The sequence below is a fragment of the Spermophilus citellus genome (assembly GCF_964194105.1).
Source record: "Spermophilus citellus genome assembly, chromosome: 6".
In the NCBI taxonomy this organism is placed as follows: Eukaryota; Metazoa; Chordata; class Mammalia; order Rodentia; family Sciuridae; genus Spermophilus; species Spermophilus citellus.
In genome coordinates, this window is record NC_138187.1 from 27737423 (window position 1) to 27757816 (window position 20394).

A 20394-nucleotide genomic window follows, 5' to 3' on the forward strand; every position below is an offset into this window, starting at 1 on the left:
GGGCGGGGCGGGGCGGGGCCTGCGGGCTGCGGCAGGGCGGGGCGCGCGCGGCGGCTGGATATGCCCTGCGCGGCCCCGCCCCCAAGCTGGTCCCGCCCCGCTCCGGCCCCGCCCCCTGCGGCCGCAGCCTGCGGGCCCCGCCCCGCCGCCGCGCCCCGCCCGCCCGGCCGCCTCCGCTGTTCTTCCTTTCATTCATCTTTCCCCAGGAGGGCGACAGCTCGCTGCTGGGCGCGGCTAGCTGTGCAGCGCGCTCTAGTGCGGTGACCAGGGACGTGTAGACGCCTCCGTTTCGCCGCTGGGAGCCCTTCTGACCCAAGCCACCTGGAGGCCAGGCCGAAGGTGATGGAGGCCTAGTGGACCTTGAGGACGCCGAGGTCACCTTGGGGAGGGGCGCCAGCTGGGTCCTCTCCCTCTCCCCTGAGCCCTGCAGTGGGGGCAGGCCGGGGGGGGGGGGAAGGCGAAGACTCACGACTGTCCCAGGCGTCCCAGGGTGCGAACGCGTAGGATCTGGGAAAAGAACGCCTCTCTGCCAGGCTCACTGTCGTCCTTTCCCAGGGCTGGGGGTGTTGGGCACAGAGTCAGGTCAGGTCAGGGCCGGGCCACCGCCCAACAATGGCGGTCGCCCCTAGGGTTCTAGGCTTTGGGGTACTTCTTCCTGATTAGGAGGAAGAGCCCACCAAAGGACAGTCCCCGGCCCAGGAGCCCAATAGGGGACTGACAATTGTTTTTTTTTTTTTTTTAAAGAGAGAGTGAGAGAGGAGAGAGAGAGAGAGAGAGAGAGAGAGAGAGAGAATTTTTTTTTTATATTTATTTTTCAGTTCTCGGCGGACACAACATCTTTGTTGGTATGTGGTGCTGAGGATCGAACCCGGGCCCCACGCATGCCAGGCGAGCGCGCTACCGCTTGAGCCACATCCCCAGCCCGGGGACTGACAATTGTGACCTCGCACATTTCCCTTAGGGGCTATGGAAGTCCCTAGAACATCCCGCTGCTGCTGCAGACTCCTCCGCCTCTCCTGTAGCCTGCACTGAGTAAGCCCATCTCTGAACTACCCGGTGTGCTCCCTCACTTTCATATTTCGAGCAGTGGGGGTCTTCAGAGGTCTTTCATTGGTGCCGTGACTAGGATTGGGATTCCCTCACCTTCACTAGGTGAGGACCCCAATCTGGATTCACCCCCGACTCGCCCCAGGTCATCCCCAGTCCATTTCCTTGGTCGCTGGACCCATATCCAACATCGGTCATCCATTGGTAAGTTTTCCCCTTCTCCCTTGCTCACCAGCAGGTGTACCCTCAGGGGAAACTGATCATTGATCATCTCTTGGCTCCTCTGACCACCTGTTGGAGGAGAATTCACTCTGCCTAGGCCTTTATGGTCACAGTGACCCTGGAGCAATCCTCCGGATTCTACTAGTACAGGTTAGGATCTCCCCTTATGCCCCGGCCCAGGTCTGACTTTCCCATAAACTCTGATATTGGGTGACCTGCGGTCCCTCGGCTCCTTGGAGTCCAATGGGTATTCTGATCTGGTGACGACCACATCAAAAACTGATTTCTCTCTCCAGGCAATTGTTCGTTAAGGGACGCCTTGTCTGAATCATCTGTCATCGGGAATTTCAGTTCCCTGCTGGTCGACTCCCCCAGTTAGGTGTCTATTGAATAATCGGTCCACTCGTAGCCTATTAAACCTAAGTGTCTTATCAAATATTGCATATAAGATTACCCAAAGTACCAACTAGATAACCAAAATAAATGGCCCCATCAGGGTCGCTGGATCCTGATAATTTATGTGACCTCTTCAATCACCGTGAGCACATAAGGAAATGGACAGAGATCCCCTATGTGGAAGCTTTCACTCTTCTCTGCCAAAACCCTAACCTATGCACCCCCTGCAAACCACACCACCTTCTTCTCACCATTAAGCCATGCAAGGATCTCTCCTCCTTCCTTCCAACTTTGACCCTGCAGATGAGCCACCTCCTTACCAGCAGGCCCCCCAACCCCTGCCTCTGCCTTGCTTCCCAACCATGCCCAATCCTCCTACCCCACAGCCCTCAGCTCCCCTGGCATCACCCCCAGAGCTTCCCAGCCCCCTTTTAGTCCCCCTACAACCTGTTCTAAAATTCACCTTTCTTCGTGTACTATCGCCACCCCCCCCCCAGAAGTGGCGGGTGCTGAAGGCATTGTGAGGGCTCATGTTCCCTTCTCTATGGCAGACCTCTCCCAAATTGAGAAGTGCCTGGGCTCATACACTTCCAACCCCTCCTCATACATTGAGGAATTTGAATACCTTCTTCAGGCTTTAACCTCACTTTTCACGACATTTCCACCATCCTGGCCAATATTCTTCTCCCAGAGGAGCACAGATGGGTCTGGGAGGAAGCCCGTAATTAAGCTGATGAGATTCATCAAACCACCCAGGCTCACCCGCTAGGTGCTCAGGCAGTCCCTGACCAGGACCCTAATTGGGACTACAATACTGCCGCAGGATTAGCCCTGAGGGACCAATTTTCCACCTGCCTAGTTGCCGGACTCAGTCGGGCAACTCAGAAGGTAGTTAACTTTGAAAAGCTCCAAGAGATCATTCAAGACAAAAATGAGAACCCCTCCACTTTCTTAGGTAGGCTGGCTAAGGCCCTCCAACAATATGCTAATTTAGACCCCAAAACCCCTGATGGGAGACAGCTCCTAACGACCCATTTCTTCCTCCAAAGCTACCCCGACATAAAGGCCAAACTAAAGAGGTTGGAAAGGGGGCCTCTCACCCCTGGCCTTCAAGGTCTGCCATGATAGGGAGGAAAAGGCCAAACCCCACAAATCCCAGATGCTGGCTCAGGCCATTCGGGTGTCTTCCCCCCAACTTCATCCTCTAAAGGACCTCCATGCAGCCCACCAGGGCCATGCTTCAAATGTGGAAGGGATGGCCACTGGGCCAGGGCTTGCCCTAACCCAAGGGTTCCTACCAAACCCTGCCCAAAGTTTCAGTGTCCTGGTCATTGGGCCGTGGGCATGCCCACAGCCCTGGGCATGACCTTCTGGGACTGGCGGTGGAGGACTGATGGGCTCTAGGTTTCCTTCCCTGATGGCCATCACCACACAGGAGCCCAGGGTCACACTTACCATAGACGGATGCCCCATTTCATTCCTCCTCGACACTGGAGCCTCATTCTCTGTTCTGATGGAGTTTGGGTGGCCCCACCTCTGTTGTTGGTAGGGGGCCAAACCCTCATGCCTAGGATTACTGCCCTAATCTCCTGCTCATTCCTCAGAGTCATATTCTCCCACCAATTCTTGGTTATGGCCCAATGCCCAGTTCCCCTGCTAGGGAGAGACATCCTCTCCAAATTTGAGACATCTATCACCTTCAATCTCAACAAGTCAGTCTCCTACATTCTCTCACTACTCATGTCGCCTCCAACAGAGGAACTCCCCTCCTTCCCTTTCCCCCAAAGTCAACCCCAAGGTATGGACACCACAACCCCATCACTTGCACACTGCTCCCCCATTGTTATTACTTTAAAACATCCAGATGCCTACCCATGTCAACCCCAATACCCGCTTCCCTCTGCCAGCCTGATAGGCCTGCAGCCCATCATTCAAGATCTCTTAACCAAGGGCTTAACCAGTGGGCTCAGACCCGCCCACTCGCCTTTCAGCACTCCCATCCTGGCAGTTAAAAAACCTAATGGCACCTTTCGTTTAGTTCAAGATCTCCGGCTGATCAATGAGGCTGTCCAACCCATATACTCCTTGGTTCCAAACCCATATACCATCCTGTCGTCTATACCTCCTTCCTCAACTCACTTCTCAGTGATAGATATCAACTCACTTCTCTATTCCCTTGGCCCCACATCCCAGGACCTCTTTACTTTCACCTGGACAGATCCTGAGTCACGCCGGTCTCGTAAACTGACCTGGACGGACTTAACCCAGGGCTTCTGGGACAGCCCCCGTATATTTTGGCCATTGATCTAGATGACCTGTCCCTCTCACAATCCCGATTACTGCAATATGTAGATGACCTACTCCTCTGCAGTCCCTCCCTGGAATAATCACAGAATGACACCTCACTTCTCAATTTCCTAGCTGAAAGGGGCTACCGGGTCTCTCCTGCTAAAGTCCAACTTTCAAAGGCCCAAGTTACCTACTTGGGCGTGCTCCTGTCCACCGCTCCAAGGCTACCACCAACAACCACAAAGCTTATATCAAGCGATTAAAGACTCCCAGTACCACAGAGGAAACCCCTTCATTCCTGGGGCTGGCAGGATACTTTAGAGTGTGGATTCCCAACTTTTCTCTCCTAGCGAAATCCCTATATGAGCTTGTCAAGTCTTTCCCCTCCCTGGTCCCTACAGGAGACCTCGTCCAGCCTTTCCAAAAACTCCAGCAAGTTTTTGCAAGCCCCAGCGCTGCGACTGCCTGAGCTTCAAAGACCATTCCTTCTGTACTGCCATGAGAACCGGGGTCTAGACCTGGGGGTGTTGGGTCAAACGTAGGCCCCTGGTTTGCCCCTGTGACTTATCTGTCTAAACAGACCCTACTGTGTGGGGGTGGGCGCCATGTCTCCACGTCCTGGCAGCGGCCTATATCTTGCTCCTGGAAGCTACAAAGTTAACCTCTGGAGCACCTGTAAGGATTGCCAGTCCCCATCATCTCAAAGAACTCCTAGCATACAAGGGACTCCAGACTCTCCTGCCTTGCCGCATCCTTCCCTTGGTGACTTTCATACAGGACACCTCTACCTCCTTCCAGGCTTGCGCGCCTTTAAACCTTGCCTCCTTGCTCCCCATTTCAGCTACCCCTCCCTTACACGATTGCGGACAGGTCTTGGAATAGATCCTTCATGCCCTACTCATCTCTCTGAGGGCCCCCTCGAGAACTCTACCCACACCTGGTTCTCAGATGGCGGTTCCTTCCTTGTGGATGGACGCCAACTGGCCAGATATGCAATAGTATCCTTAGACCGAACCATAGAGGTCAAACCCCTTCCCCCAAATACCACCAACCAGCAGGCGGAATCAATCACGGTCACCCGCGCCTTTCAGCTGGCTGCAGATGCATCCTGACCCTATACGCTAATTCCAAGTACGTTTTCCATAACCTCCTATCACATGCAGCCACATGGAAGGAAAGGGGACTCCTCACCACCAAAGGGTCTTCAAAAGTCAATTCATAATTGATCTCTCAATTACTAGAGGCATTCTTGCTCCCTACCAAGATTGGCATCGTCCACTGTCGGTCACACCAGTCTGATGCCAGCTTCATGACCATGGGAAATAATCGAGCAGATGCAGCGGCCAGGCAAGCTACGCTCTCTTCGGATACCTCGACCACCTGCCTCCTGGTATCCCAGCCACACACTGTTCATGCTTCTCTGCTAGAGACAGAAACAATCCACTACCTACGCTCAATCTTCCACCCCAACCTCTGACCCTACAGACTTTTCTCTCCACTTTTTTTACCCTGTCTTCAACTAATAGGTCATTAAAGACACCACCACTGCTTGCCAAGTCTGCCAGCAAGTCAACCCACACCCCCACCTAAAACCAGGAACCTTTCCTACTCATGGAGCTCGAGGCCACATCCCCAGAGCTGACTGGCAGGTTGACTTTATGCACATGCCTGTGGTGAGGTGTTATAAGTACCTTCTGGTCTTTGTTGACACCTTCTCAGGCTGGGTCGAGGCATTCCCCACAAACTAGCCTCCACTCTGGCCCACCTCCTATTAACTGAGATTATACCAAGATTCGGGGTACCCACGTCCTTTCAATCGGACAACGGACCCCGAATTTATGTCTTGGATCACACAACAAATCACAGCAGCCCTAAGTGTACACTGGATCTTCCACCTCCCTTACCATCCACGATCATCCGGTAAGGTTGAATGCTCCAGTAGGACTCTTAAGAGATTCTAGCCAAACTTTCCCTCGAAGTTCACTGAGAATGGGTCAAGCTCCTTCCCATGGCCTTATTCCGCATTAGAGTCCTTTCAAAGAAACCCCCACAACTCTCACCCTTCGAGGTCCTCTATGGATGCCCGGTTCTGCCTCCTGGCCTCACCCCCTCTCCCAGCACCTGGCTGAAAACCTTTCCTTTCCCCTTTTCTCCTTCATCAGCTCTGAGCGTTGGAAACACCAAGACCTCCTGTTGCCTGATGCATCCGATCCTTCCCCGACCTTCCCTTTAACCTCAGGCACTTGGGTCTATTATGCCCCCTTTTCCAAGAACAGACCTTTCCCCAAAATGGAAAGGACCCTTATAAGTTGTCCTATCTACCCCCACAGTGGTCAGACTCTTGGAAGGATCAGCTACGCTGTCCCCTTGGACTCACATTTCCCGACTGAAGCTGACTCCTGGCCCCGCCAAGGAGGAACAACACTCAAACACCTCGCTTGCACTACCTCCTTATACCTCTCACCTCCACCCTGATAGGCCTCTTAAGCTCTGCATCTCCCGGACATCATGCTAGCCTTGCTCATGAACCTCTTACACGTTTTCCTCCTCCCTCTTCCAGGGCTTGCCCCCAACTCTTACAGTACCCCACCAGGCATGTATACTTTTCAAGTTTGGTAGTTTTTTTTTTTTTTTTTAAAGATAGAGTGAGAGAGGAGAGAGAGAGAGAGAGAGAGAATTTTTTTTAATATTTATTTTTTTTTTTAGTTATCGGCGGACACAACATCTTTGTCTGTACGTGGCGCTGAGAATCGAACCTGGGCCGCACGCATGCCAGGCGAGCGCGCTACCGCTTGAGCCACATCCCCAGCCCCTCAAGTTTGGTAGTTTAACCACGGTCAGGAAACCCGTCTACTCAATCAGTCCTCCTGCCCATTAGTTAGCTGCCCCTCCATCACCCTCTCCTTCGATGCAGTCTCCACTTGTGCCCATCAATGCGGCCATGGTTTGGCCAGCTATCCTAAATTCTTATGCTTTGAGGAGGACCAGCGCAATGACGGCTGCAAGGGTCGCTTGGGCTGGGAGGGCTGCCCTTCCTGGAACTGTGGGTATCGTTGGTCCCATCCCATCATGGGGAAATCCCACTGGGGAATCAGGCCGGGCGCCTACAGTCAACCAGTAACATGGTCCTTTCCATGTTACGTTTCAGTTTCCCGATCCCTCCTCTTGGCAATCCAGGATAGCAGCCGCAGGCTTCTACAACCCCAACAGGTACAGTGGCAGAGGGAAAATCATCATAAAAAAGATTATTACTGACTCCTCCTCACAAGGGGGGCCTACAACGTCTCAATGTCACCAAATCCACACCAAGTCACAGCACAAATCCTTAAACCACTCCCTACCTTCTCATGGGATAGGATATGAACACTCTCCCTCCAGCTCCTGCTCAACTATTCTACTTCCAACTTCTCTTCCTGCTTTCAGTGTGCCTCTCTGGCGACCCCTACTGGCTCCTATCGCTATTAATGCCACCCCCTCCGCTTGGTCCTGCCCAGCCACGAACAGCCCAATGTCTCCCACCCTACACCCCTCTTCTCCTGTTCATTAACATCACCACCTGTTGGACAACCACTTCCTCATCCTGCCCCCGGGGACCCACAACACCCTCAACGCCAACGTCCCTCTGCCTCCTCCTGCGCTTTTCCTCTGCAGATCCTACCTGTTCTCCTGCGTCTCCCCGACCACGCCAGGGCCTGTTACCCATCATCCTTATCCCCAGCCTCACCCTATGCACCTTGGCAGAGGCTGAGGACATCCTTACATCTCCTGCGAGTCATCACCACAGGAGAGCAGCCGTCCTGGTGGGAGTCAGCCTTGTGGCTTCCACAGTGCTTCAGGGGTAGCCATCGGGGGCATTGGTCATTACTCAATCCTTCTCTCAGGAGCTGGCAGACCTAGGGGACAAACTCACACAAACGGCAGAGGCCTCCCTCAGCGCCACCCACTCCCTCCAGGCCCAACGCTCCTCCTTGGCAGAGGTCGTCCTCCAAAATAGAAGGGCCTTAGACCTTATAACAGCTGGAAAGGGAGGCACAGGTGTGTTCCAGGGCGAGGAGGGCTGTGATTATGTCAGCCAGGCTGGGGAGACAGACCACAGCCCGCACAAGCTAAAGCAAGTCATCAAAGACCTCAGGGAAAAGCGAGGACAGTTCTTTGTCCGGAATGCATGGAGCCCATGGAGAGTCGGCTTCCTTGGCCGTTAACCTCGCTGCCTTTTTTGCCATCTTACTTGTCATTCCTTGCATCCTCAGGTGTATCAGCTCTCAGATCTCAATAATCTCTAGCCAGACTTTCAACCAGCTTCTTCTTAGGCATTACCAACTACTCCCAAGAGAGGCTGACCTATCCCAGGGACCTCTCAACGCTGTAAATTATCATGCACCCTCCAACTTCTCGCTGCCCCGAGGCTCTTCACTTCAGCCTACGGCACCTCCAGTTCGCGGCCTCTGCTGTGCCACCCGGGATTCATCAGCAGCCACGGCCTCTGGATCCTACTGCTTGTAACGGGGTTGATAGATATCTCCCATGGTTCTCAGTCTATCCTCATGATCTTGCAAAGTGCTTATCTACACCCTTCTCTTTGTAATTGTGGCCTGTGTCATCTATGGAGGAGAGGAATGACACTGGGACCCCCAACCAGGCAGGCGATGCACGAAGATGCATGGCTGCTCCCTGACCCCCTCATTGCGTCTGGCTGGGAGCAGGCCCTCAAAGAACTACGGTGACAAGGTACTTTATAGATTCCCGACCCCCTGAAATTGCCAGCTTAGGCAGGCATCTGCTGATTTTGCTAATTATCACCCACTGCCTTATGAACTTTCCTGTCCAGCCCTCTGTCCCCAACATCCTTCCTCCTACCTCAGGATGCCCCTGACTCAGTCAGAGGACTTGGTGCCCATTTCCTTTTTTTTTTTTTTTTTTAAAGAGAGAGAGACAGAGAGAGAGAATATTTTAATATTTATTTTTTAGTTATCGGCAGACACAACATCTTTGTTTGTATGTGGTGTTGAGGATCGAACCCGGGCCGCACGCATGCCAGGCAAGCACGCTACGGCTTGAGCCACATCCCCAGCCCCATTTCCTTTTAATAATCCAAAAAGGGAGGAATGTTGGGCATGGAGTCAGGTCAGGGCAGCGTACAACTGGGGATCGAACCGCCCAACAATGGCAGTTGCACCTAGGGCTCTAGGTTTTGGGGTTCTTCCTGATTAGGAGGAAGAGCCCACCAAAAGAGCCTGCCAAAGGACTGTCACAGGCCCAGGAGCCCATTAGGGGACTGACAATTGTGACCTTGCACAGTTCCCTTAGGAGCTATGGAAGTCCCTAGAACACACTGCTGCTGCAGACGCCTCCGCCTCTCCTGTAGCATGCACTGGACCACCCAGTGCTCCCTCACTTTCATACTTCGAGCAGTTGGGGTCTTCAGGGGTCTTTCAGGGGGGACCTGGAGAGGCTCTGCTCAGGGTCCAGGAGGAGGCCCAGTTGAATAAGGTTTTGGTTGAGTCAAGTGACCAAAGAAATTCCGTTGTCTAGTCCAGCACTGGAAGGGTGTTGTATGCTGCCCAGAGTTGGACAGTTCTAGAATGTTGACCTTCATGGGGGCCTGTCTCCCCTAGATGCACCCGCTTGCTTAAGCCCACTGTGCAGGAAGCTGTAAACTGGGCCAAGTGAGGATAGAGGCGGAGTTAGCTTCTGTCACATTTGTGCAGACAGATCTAGGCAGCTCTTGGGCCAGTGGCCAGCAAAGTAGGAGATGCTCCCCTCTGGGTGTAAACAATCGTATGGACAGGGAAGAAGATTAGATTCTTGTTGTCTAGTAATTAACATTTAGGTGGATGCTGATGCCTTCACCGTATCTTTTGGTCAGATGGTCCCTGGACACTCACAGTGAAGTGTCACAAGGAAACATGAAGGACCTCAGAGGCTGCCCTGCAACCTTTGGCTTGCTCATTGCTTTCCTGTGGTATTTATCTCAGGTCCTAGCAGGAAACAGAGAGCACACTTAGTGGAACCTTGTTTATTTTATTTATGTATTTAAAAAATTTTTGGAACTGGGGATTGAACCCAGGGGGAGCTTAACCACTGAGCCATATCCCTAGCACGTTGTTTCTTTTTAAATTTTTTTTTTTCGTTGTGGATGGACACAATACCTTCATTTTATTTATTTATTTTTATGTAGTGCTGAGGATCGAGCCCAGGGCCTCACACATGCTAGGCAAGTGCTCTACCACTGAGCCACAACCCCAGCCCCTCCCTAGCCCTTTTGATTTTTCATTTTGAGACCAGGTCTTGCTAAGTTGCTTAGGGTCCTGCTAAACTGCTGGGGCTGTCCTTGAGCTTGCGATCCTCGTGCCTTAGCTTCCCAAGTCACTGGGATTACAGGTGTGTGCCACTGTGCCTGGCATTGATTGGTTGAGTTTAGAGACAAGGTCTCACTATGTTCCCCAGGCTGGCCCTGAACTCCTGGGCTCAAGTGATCCTCCTGCCTCAGTCTCTCCAGTAGTAGCTGGAACTGCAGGCTCCCTGGAGCTCTGTGGGGACCTTGTTTAATAAAGGGGATGTTTACAATGGACCAGGCAGGGTTGAGGGAGACCAACAAGGGCTGGCATAGCTGTAGTGGGTGGCAGCAGGTACCAGGCCAGGGTGAAGGGGCTTGGAGAGGACACCTGGAGGAGAGGGCTCATGACAGAGATGCAGCCAACATAAGGGAACTGAGGGCTTATTTTAATCTATCCAAGTGGCAAATATGTACTTGGTGTTTACTCAAAGATATTTTACTTATGGCTTCATGATCAATGTTTTCTAGATGAGGGGTTGAGAGTCCCATGGAAAAAGTTTGCCTATTCCAGGTCAGCATTTAGGATGGGTCTAAGCTTGCCAAATTGGTGCCTGGCTGAACGAAAGCTGGTGACAAGCAAGAGCCTCCTTGGGGACACGGCCACAGCCACAAAATGAGCCCAAGACTGTTGCTGAGAGCAGGGGACAAAGCCTGAGCTGTCTTAGCAAAGACAGATGGCATCGTGGGATCCCTGCTGTCCGTCCCAGTCTGCCCCCTCCTTACTTTTGCTGGGTGACCTCGTCCAGATGGGAGACTCAGTGACTGTCTTGGCCTTTTTTCTTTTTAATTGGTACTAGGGATTGAACCCAGAGATGCTCTACCACTGAGCCATCTCCCCAGCCCTTTTTTATTTTTTATTTTGAGACAGGGTCTCACTGAGTTGTCCAGACTGGCCTCCAACATGTGATGGATCCTCTTGCCTCAGCCTCCCTAGTAGCTGGGCTTACAGGTGTGCACCACTGCACCTGGCTCCAGACCTCTTCTTGAACTGCAGTCCCAGGGGCCCATGTGTCCACCTGGCATTGGATGCTAAGTGGGCACCTTAGCATGCCCAAGTCAGAGCTCTTAATTTGCCCCCAGATCAGCTCCTCCCCACGTGCTTCTCATCTCAGGAAAGGGTGCCAAGGTCACCCAGTCGTGCAGGCCAACTTTGAAAGCAGACACCTGTTTTTGAGGCCTCCCATCTTGTCCCCACCCCCTCTATCTAGTCCCTCAGCATGTCCTTTGCCTCCACGTACAACATCTATCCAGGATACCAGCTGGGCGTTTAGGACCACGAGCCCCTAAGTCACATCTCTGCTCCCTGTTACCAGCACAGCCTCTGAGCATGCTGGTCTGAGGTGACCCTTTCTGTCTCTCTAAACCCAGAGTCCTTACTTTGGCTTTTATGGGACCTACGCCCTGGCTACTTCATCCCAATTTCTCCTCCTCTTGGTCACTTTTGTTAACACCACAGGGCACCTCTCACCTCCTCCAATGTCCTGAGCCTGGGACCTCAGGACACTTTCCCTGGGTTTTTGTCCTCATGGTGCTGATTCACCTGGCCTTAGAGCTGATCATTTATTCACATATTAGTTTCTGGTGGCTCTTGTGGCAAATCACCCAAACTGGGAGACTGACAGCCACCGCTAGTTCTGGAGGCCCTGAAGTCCATACTTTTCTGGAGTCTCCAGAGGAGAAACTGTTCTGGTCTGTTCTAGCTGTTGCTGTTTTTTTTTTTTTTTTTTTTTTTTTTTCGATTGAGTAAAAAACAAAACAAAACCAAACCCCCAACAAACCAATAGAAAAACACACCGAATAAAATTTACCTACATTTTATTTCATTTTATTTCATTCCTACATCTGTCCTGGAGTTGCACTCACCGTATCACACTGCTGTGAAGCCAATCTCCAGGATTGTATCATCTTGTAAACCTGAAACTTTACCCATGAAACTCCCACTGCCCCTGCCCTTCCCAGCCCCAGTGACCACTGTCTGACTCTCTGACTCTGTAAATTTGATTTGAGAAACCTCACAATAGTAGGGTCACACGGTACTTGTTTTTGTGGGTGACTGGCTTATCTAACTTACCGTCAGGTCCTTAGGGTTCCTTTGTGTTGCAGTAGGTGACACGGCTTCTTTCCTTTTCAAAGCTGAATACCGTTCTGTGTGCGTGTGCACATGCGTGCAGTTTGTGTCGTCTATCCATTTGTTCCTCCATGAACCCTTGGGTTGCTTCTGCCTCTTGGATATTGTGAACAGTGCTGCTAGGAACGTAGTTATGCACATATCTCTTTGAGACCCTGAATTCACACCTTTGGCTATAGACCCAGAGGAGGACTTGCTGGATGACATAGTTAGCTTCATTTTAATATTTTCCATTCATTTTATTTTATTGGTACTGGGGATTGAACCCAGGGGCCCTTAATCACTGAGCCATATCACCAGCCCTTTACTTTTTTTTTTTAAATTTATTATTATTTTTTTTAGTTATAGGTGGACACAATATGTTTTATTTTTATATGGTGCTGAGGATCGAACACAGTGCCTCACATGTGCTTGGCCAGTGGTCTACCTCTGAGCACAACCCCAGCCCAGCGCTTTACATTTTTTACTTTAAGACACTAAGCTGGGGCTGGGGATGTGGCTCAAGTGGTAGCGCGCTCGCCTGGCATGCGTGCGGCCCGGGTTTGATCCTCAGTACCACATACAAACAAAGATGTTGTGTCCGCCGAGAACTAAAAAATAAAAATATTAAAAATTCTTTCTCTTTCTCTCTCTCTCTCTCTCCTCTCTCACTCTCTCTTAACAACAACAACAAAAAGACACTAAGCTGTCTAGGTCTCACTAAGCCGTCTAGGGACTCACTAAGTTGCTGAGGCTGGCATTGAACTCGTGATCCTCCTGCCTCAGCCTCCCGAGCCACTGGGATTACAGGCGTGCACCACCATGCCCGGACTCCATTTTATTTTTTAAAGAAGTGCCAGGCTATTGTTCTTGGCAGTCGTTCCACTTCCCATTCCTACCACCAGTGCAGAAGGTTTCGATTTCTCCATGTCCTCATGAGCACTCCTTCGTGAATTTGCTTCTGTTCCTCCTCCTTCCTGGATAACAGCTATCCTAATGAGTGTGAGACATGCTCCTGAGGTTGAGCATCTTTTCATATGCTTGCTGGCCACTTGCAGGTCATCTTTGGAGAAATAACTCTTCAAGTCTGTTCTCATTTTTAAATTGGGTTATTTGATTTTTTGCTCTTGTTGTTGTCAGAGTTTTTTTTTTTTCTTTTTTCTTTCTGCACTGTAGATTGAATCCAGGGCTTCACACATGCTAGGGAAATACTCCATTTAATTATGCCCTCAACCCCTTTAAGAAAATACTTGGAGACAAGGTGTTACAAAGTTACCCAGTCTGGCCTCAGACTTGCAATCCTCTTGCCTCAGCCTCCTGAGGAGCTGAGATCATAGGCGAGTGTCACCACTCTTGCCTGTTGGAGTTCTTTATGAATGCTGCATATTTCTCCCTTCTCAGGTGCATCATTTGCAAATATTTTCTCCCATTCTGTAGATTATCACTTTGATGATTGTGTTCTTGATACACAGAGTTTGATTATTCCCCTTTGTTTATTTTTTCTCTCTTTGCCTGGGCTTTTAGTGTCACATTGAAGAAATCATGACCAAATCTGATGATGTGAAGCTTTTCTACTGTTTTGTTTAGAATTTTCATAGTTTGAGGTCTTACATTTAGGTCTTTAGTCTTGAGTTCATCTATATTGCTCGAGATAAGGCTCTAACATTCTTTTGCAAGTGGGTGTCTGGTTTCCCCACATAATTTTCTTGAAGATTCTGCCCCATTTGTTAAATGGTCGAAGATCGAGTAACTATATATTCAAGGGCTTACTTTGGGGCTTTCTGTTCTAGCCCATGAGATGATGTGTCTGACTTTATGCCCTCAAACTGTTTTGATCATTGTAACTCTGTAATTTATTTTTGATATCGGGAAGTGTGAGTCTTCCAACTTTGTTCTTTTTCTGAATGTGTGGGTCCTCTGGGGCACCTTGAGAGTCCATGTGAATGTGAGGATAAAATTTTCTGTTTCTGCACAAACTGTTCTTGAGCTTTTGCTAGGGATTGGGTGGAGGACGTGGATCACTTTGGGTCTATGGACGTCTTCATATTAAGTCTTCCACTCAATGAGCATGGGATGTCTTTTTATTTCTTTGTGTCATCTTTAATTTCTTCTGCAATGTTTTGTAGGGGCCAGTGGACAAGTCTTCCACCTCCTTGATTAGGTTTATTCCTTTTTGATGCAAATGTGTTATAAATGGAATTATTTTCTCAATTTCTTTTGCATATTGTCACTTGTTGGTACATAGAAACAACTTTTTTTTGTGTGTGTGAGTGTGTGTGTGTGTGTGTGTGTGTGTGTGTTTAATCTTTAGGGTTTTCTACATGTAGGAGTGTGTTGTCTTGTGAACTGGAAAACCTCTACTTTTTTTGTACCAGGGATTCAACCCAGGGGTACTTTACCACTGAGCCACACCCCCCAGCCCTGTTTTTTATTTTATTTAGAGACAGGGTCTCACCAAGTTGCTTAATACCTCACTTTTGCTGAGGCTGGCTCTGAACTCACGATTCTCCTGTCTCAGTCTCCCAAGCTGCTGGGATTATAGGCCTGCACCACTGTGCCCGGCCCCCCAACCCCCCCCCCCCCCTTTTAAAAATTTTGAGACAGGATCTTGCTAAGTTGCTTAGGGCCTTGTTAAGTTGTTGAGGCTGGCCTCCAACTTGCCATCTCCTGCCTTAGCCTCCTGAGTTGCTGGTGTGTGCCACTGTATCTAGGTGCCTATGATCTTTTAATATACTATTGTATCTAGTTTGCCAGAGTTTTGTTGAGGGTTTTTGCATCAGTATTCATCCAGGATGTTGGTCTGTAGTTCTTTTCTTGTGTCTTTTGTCTGGTTTTGATATTAGAGTCCTGCTGGCCTCATAGGATGAGATTGGAAGTGTTCCCTCCTCTTTAATTGTTTGGAAGGCTTTTGGGAGGGCTGGTGTTAATTCTCTAAATGTCTGGCAAAATTCTCCAGGGAAGCCATCTGGTCTTAGGCTTTTCTTTGTTGGAATTCTTGTTACAGACTCAACTTCTTACTCATTATTGATCTGTTCAGATGGCCTATTTCCTCATGATTCAGTCTTGGTGGGTTGTGTGTTTGCAGGAATTTACTTATTATATTAAGATTTTCCCATTTGTTGGCCTGCAGTCTTTCCAGCTTCTTATAGGGACACTCGTCATGGCATTTGGGACACACCAGGATCTTTAACTCAAGTTCATTTGCGAAGACCCTTTCCCCATATATGGCAACAGTTACTAGCTCAATTGTCTCCCCAGAACCCGTATGTTGAAATCCGTGCCCCGGTGGCTCAGAGTGTGATTATATAATCCTCGAAATCCTCGAATCCTTGAATCGAAATCCTGGAAATTCGCAATCCTCAAAATCCTTGAATCCTTTGAACTCACAGTCCTTCGGGGAAAAGATTAGAACACAGGCACAGAAGGAAGGCAGGCGACCGTGCAGGGAGAAGATGGCCGTGTGAAGTCCACAAGAGGAGAGTTCATAGAACAGGTCTTTCCCAGCAGTGGATCCCAGAGCCCCGGCCTCCAGAATGGAGACAAGTTGCAGTCCTGTTAGTTAAGTCCCTCGCTGTCCGGTTATGGGCAGCTCTAGGAAACAGAGGCGTTCATGAGTTCTGAGGATGGGACCTGAATGTCTTTGGGGTCATTACCAGTCTGGAGCAGTCTTTCATATCTTCCTGCCAGAACTTCTAATAAAGACAGGAATTTCATCTATTTTGTTCTTAAAACAGTACCCATCCATCCTGTCAGGTATGGTGGCGCATGCCTGTAATCCTAGCAGCTCAGGAGGCTGAGGCAGGAGGATCGAAAGTTCAAAGCCAGCCTCAGCAAATTACTGAGGTCCTAAGCAACTCAGCAAGACCCTGCATCTACGTAGAAAATAAAAAGGGCTGGGGCTGGGGCTCAGTGGTTAAGTGCCCCTGGGTTCAATCCCTGGGGGTGGGGGAGAGGGGCCAGGGAGGGACCTTCTGATAAGGTGCCATTTAAGTTCTGGAGCAGGAGAGGGAGCCATTGCAACCAAGGGAGGTGTTCCCTGGCCATTGAACAGCCTCTGGCTTGTGCTCTGGGGGAGGTGGGAGCCACTGAAGTAGCTTGCGCAGGGTCATGGCCTTCACCAACTTGCGTTCTAAAGGGTCGTTTGGGCTGCGGGAGAGAGAAGGCTGAAGGAGATTTGGGAAGGACCCGGAGGCTGTTTCGGGAACCCAGGCTGAGAGGCTGGTGGGCCAGGGCCTCGCCCTGCAGGTGGGGAGAGGTGGACCACCCTGGGTCTATTCTGAAAGTCATGCTTCAGAATTCATTGGTGGAACTGCTGCAGAGAGCGAGGCAGGAAAACCTGAGAGAGGTGGCTCCCGGGTCCACCTGAGCTGCAGTCATTCCCTGAGGTAGAGAAGGCAAGGAGGGGACAGCTTTGGTGGACAGGAAGAGCCCTGCTAGGTCACATCTCTATCTCTAAGACTTCCAGATGGCGAGGTTGGAATTGACCTCGGGCGTGCAAGTCCTGGGCTCGGGGGAGAAGCCCGTGCAGGAGACGTCAGTTTGGGGGTTGCCAGTGCACAGGTGACATCTAAAGCCATGAGTGATGAGAGCCCAAGCCAGGGGCCCCAGAGCTGGGGACCGAGTCTTGCCAACTTTCCCAAGCCAGCGGGCTGTGGAGGCACCTGGAGAAGGTCTTTCTCCTTGAATGGGGAAATGAATGAGCGGTGTCCGGTCAACTTTGCCAGACTCTTGGGAAGGCTGGGTCCCTGTCACTGGACAGTTACCCTGGACCACAATAAGTACCACAACCGTCCCAGCCTCCTGACCCATCCTCCAGATGTCCTCAGCTCTGCCCCTCCCTCCAGGCTCTCTGGCTATCTGGCCCCCCAACTCCTCCCCACTCTATTCTTTTTTCTTTTGGGGGTTACTGGGGATTGAACTCAGGGGCAGACAACCACTGAGCCCCATCCCCAGCCCTATTTTGTATTTTATTTAGAGATAGGGCTTCACTGAATTGCTTAGCACCTCACCATTGCTAAGGCTGGCCTTGAACTTGCGATCCTCCTGTCTCAGACTCCCACTGTATTCTTTTGCCCTTTACTGTCCTGAGCAAGGCCACTCTTTCCACCCCGTGAGGGTCCTTGCTTGCAGAGGCACAGCCTTCCCGCTGTAGGGAGAGTGCCATCCCCATCCCCGAAGGAGCTCCTGGGTCACTCTTCTCATTGACAAGGGTCTGCCCACAGCACAGGCTGCAGGAGGCCATGTGGGTCCCGGAAGTGGGCTCAGTGGTTTGGGGAGAGAATTCTAGAATCTGACCCCCAGAGCAGGGCATGTGTGGCCTCCAGGGGAGCACATTCCTGGGCCCCAGGGATTCAGAGCTCCTAGGGGAGCAGGATGGAGTGTGGGAGTGGGTCACCTAAGGATGGTGCTGCATGTCCTCCTGCCACCTGTGGGGTGTCATTTCTTCTTTTCTTCTTCTTTCTTTCTCCCTCCTTTCTCTCTCCTTTGTACTGGGGATTGAACCCAGGGGTGCTTTACCACTAAGCTACATTCTCAGTCCTTTTTAAAAAAATTTTGAGACAGAGTCTTGCTGAGTTGCAGGCCTGGGCCCTGGGAGCCTCCTGCCTCAGCCCCCGAGCTGCTGGGACCGTCCAGCTTCAGGGCGTCAGTTCTCACGCTGCAAAATGAAGAGAAGTGGTGCCTCTGTGGGCCCTCAGGAGTATGTGGGGGGGGTCTTCCCTGGGGAGATGGAAGGCAGGGGATCCTCAGCCCCTTTCTGAGTGTGCTCAGGTCAGCCATTCCTCTCTCTTTGTGGCTGTTCGCGAAGTTCAAGGCTTGGGTCTAGACAGAGGGGTCAGCTTTGTTTCATCCACCCTCCATCTGCAGGCTCCAGAGGCCACCCACCAAGACCTGTCCTTGGGGACTTGTGCCTCTGGGACAAGTGCAGGGGAAGATGTGGCCAGTGGGTGAACCCACCTCTGTGGAAGAGGTTGTCCAGGCCCTGCCTCCCTGCAGAGAGGCTTCCATTGCCAAAGGACAAGCCCACCTTGAAGAGGGATGGAGGGCCCAGAAGCCTCCCCACACACCAGGGGCAGTTCCAGATTCCCCACCGGGGGGCGCTGTTCCCACTGGGCCCGGAGCTGAAGGCAGATGGAGAAACACAAAGGAGCCTGACACACTTTCCTTTAAAAGGATTTGATTTATTAGTCTTTTCCGAAGCAGTTAATTCTTTTTAATTATTTAAAAAATATGTGTGTTTCATCCAGAGTTATATCAAAGTGATTAAAATGAATCTTCGACTGGAGATACAGCTCCCCAGATCAGAGAAAAAAATGTTTTTCAATGAACCACAAAAATAAAACCCAAAGAGAACATCCACAATCAAACATATTCCCCACATATCCAGGACAAAAAATAAAATATTTATTGATCTATCACAGCGAGACACGAAGAGATGGGGAGGGCGGGACGGGACATGCTTTGTAGTAGTGGCTCGAGGGCGGGATGGGGGATACAGTACTGCATGTGGGGGGACCCAGGCCGGGGACGAGAGTCCTGTCACCCCAGCCCACACAGCCCTCACACCCTGGGCCAGCGTCGGGGGTGTGTGGCAGGGGCGGAGGCTGCCATGGGAGGTTACCCAGGTGGGTGTGGGCGTGCCCAGCCAGCTAGTGGCACCAGGCGGTCAACTGGGGACAAGAATGAACAGATGGACGGTTGGGTGGATGGACGGACACATGGATTCCACAAGAGCAAGGGGGCTATTCCCAGTGTGAGTGGGGGGTTCTTCTGACTCCAAAGGTGCCCCAGTTGTGGGGAACAGCCATTGATTGGTGGGGAAAGGGCTGAGTGGACCCAAGGAGAGGAGGGATCTTGTGACCGAATCCAGCTTTGAGGCTTCAGGTGCTTGGGTACCAGCTGGACCGCAGCCGGGGGTGGCTCCTGGTGGGCAGGGGGAGGTGGGACTGCCCAGGAAGCATCTGCACCATCTTCAGAGGAGCCCAGGTGGGGATCCCCCAGGGGCTGCCCTATCCTCCTCCCTCCCCCCAGGAAGACAAAAGCACCAACAAGAAGCACCAATTTCCCCTGGAGATGGAGACTGTGTGGGGAGCTCCCAGGAGGAGGGGTGGGGCCGGGCTGAGCCCACCAGCCTTGGCCTCTGGAGCCGGTGGCCTCCCAGTCGGGGCATGTGGCCACTGCTCTTGATTCCTTGTCCTGTGGATTTCCAAGGCCGCCGGCCTACCGTCCCCTCCCGGGTGGGCATTGAGTGGGGCTTGGGGTGGGATCACAGAGGGTTTACATTCTCCACCAAGCAGTAGCACCAACGTTGATGAGGTCGCGAGTCAGGGGTCCCGGGAAGCTCACTTTCTCTTCCGGCCACAGGATTTCCCCAGGCAGGCCCCACCTGGGCAGGGGAGATGCACACAAAGGTCAGCGGGTGTCCCTCACCCTGGGCTTTTTTTTGTTTGTTTCTACGGGAGATTGAACTCAAGGATGCTTAACCACGGAGCCACATCCCAGGCCCTCCCTTTTTTTGTATTTTATTTAGAGACAGGGTCTCTTTAAGTTGCTTAAGACCTCACTAAGTTGCTGAGGCTGGCTTTGAACTCTTGATCCTCCTGAGTTGCTGGGATTACAGGTGCGCGCCACCGTGCCCAGCGCCCGGTTGTTTCATAAGCCCCCTTCTTGCTCAAGCAAAGGCTCGGAGAAGCCAGTCCACGGCCCAGGGAAAACTCCGGGCATAGTACAAACTCCCACTGGGCAGGTGGGGTGGGAGCTGGGCCCCAGGTGTCATTGATAAAATCGAGGCTGGTGGTGGGGGACTAGGTTGGGAAAGTACCAGGCTGGACAGGGTCCCCTGCTTCTGGGCATCCTGCAGAGCAGCCCTATCAGATGGGGTGAAGGAGGAGTCCAGGTGTCTGGAAGGGATGGCTGCCTAAGGGGGTGGGGTGGGCCCTTGAAGGGGAGGGTTTATCACAAAAGTAAACTGAGGTCCAGAGCAAGGGAGAGTCTGTGC

General features: G+C 51.5%; 1 protein-coding gene and 1 long non-coding RNA gene across 15 annotated transcripts in view; one reads left to right on the top strand and one right to left on the bottom strand.

Moving 5' to 3' along the window:
- Positions 1 to 7: 7 nt before the first annotated feature.
- On the top strand, positions 8 to 19353 carry LOC308651126. 5 transcript variants are annotated; one of them, XR_014022496.1, is made up of 5 exons: positions 8 to 339; positions 819 to 1032; positions 1153 to 1255; positions 8205 to 8682; positions 18264 to 19353. It is a non-coding gene; the product is annotated as an uncharacterized lncRNA (long non-coding RNA). The 5 variants fall into 5 exon arrangements; XR_014022497.1 differs by lacking the exon at positions 18264 to 19353 and having other exon boundaries at positions 25 to 490; positions 8205 to 8851; XR_014022498.1 differs by lacking the exon at positions 8205 to 8682 and having other exon boundaries at positions 95 to 339.
- ELN (elastin) overlaps positions 19244 to 20394 on the bottom strand; it is a 29256-nt gene continuing 28105 nt past the window's right edge. For all 10 annotated transcript variants that reach the window (XM_081297895.1, XM_081297892.1, XM_081297889.1 and 7 more), the window contains one exon: positions 19244 to 19782. In XM_081297895.1, the coding sequence (XP_081154021.1) occupies positions 19739 to 19782 (44 nt within the window). In that variant the 3' untranslated portion in view covers positions 19244 to 19738. The remainder of the gene's footprint in view (positions 19783 to 20394) is intronic.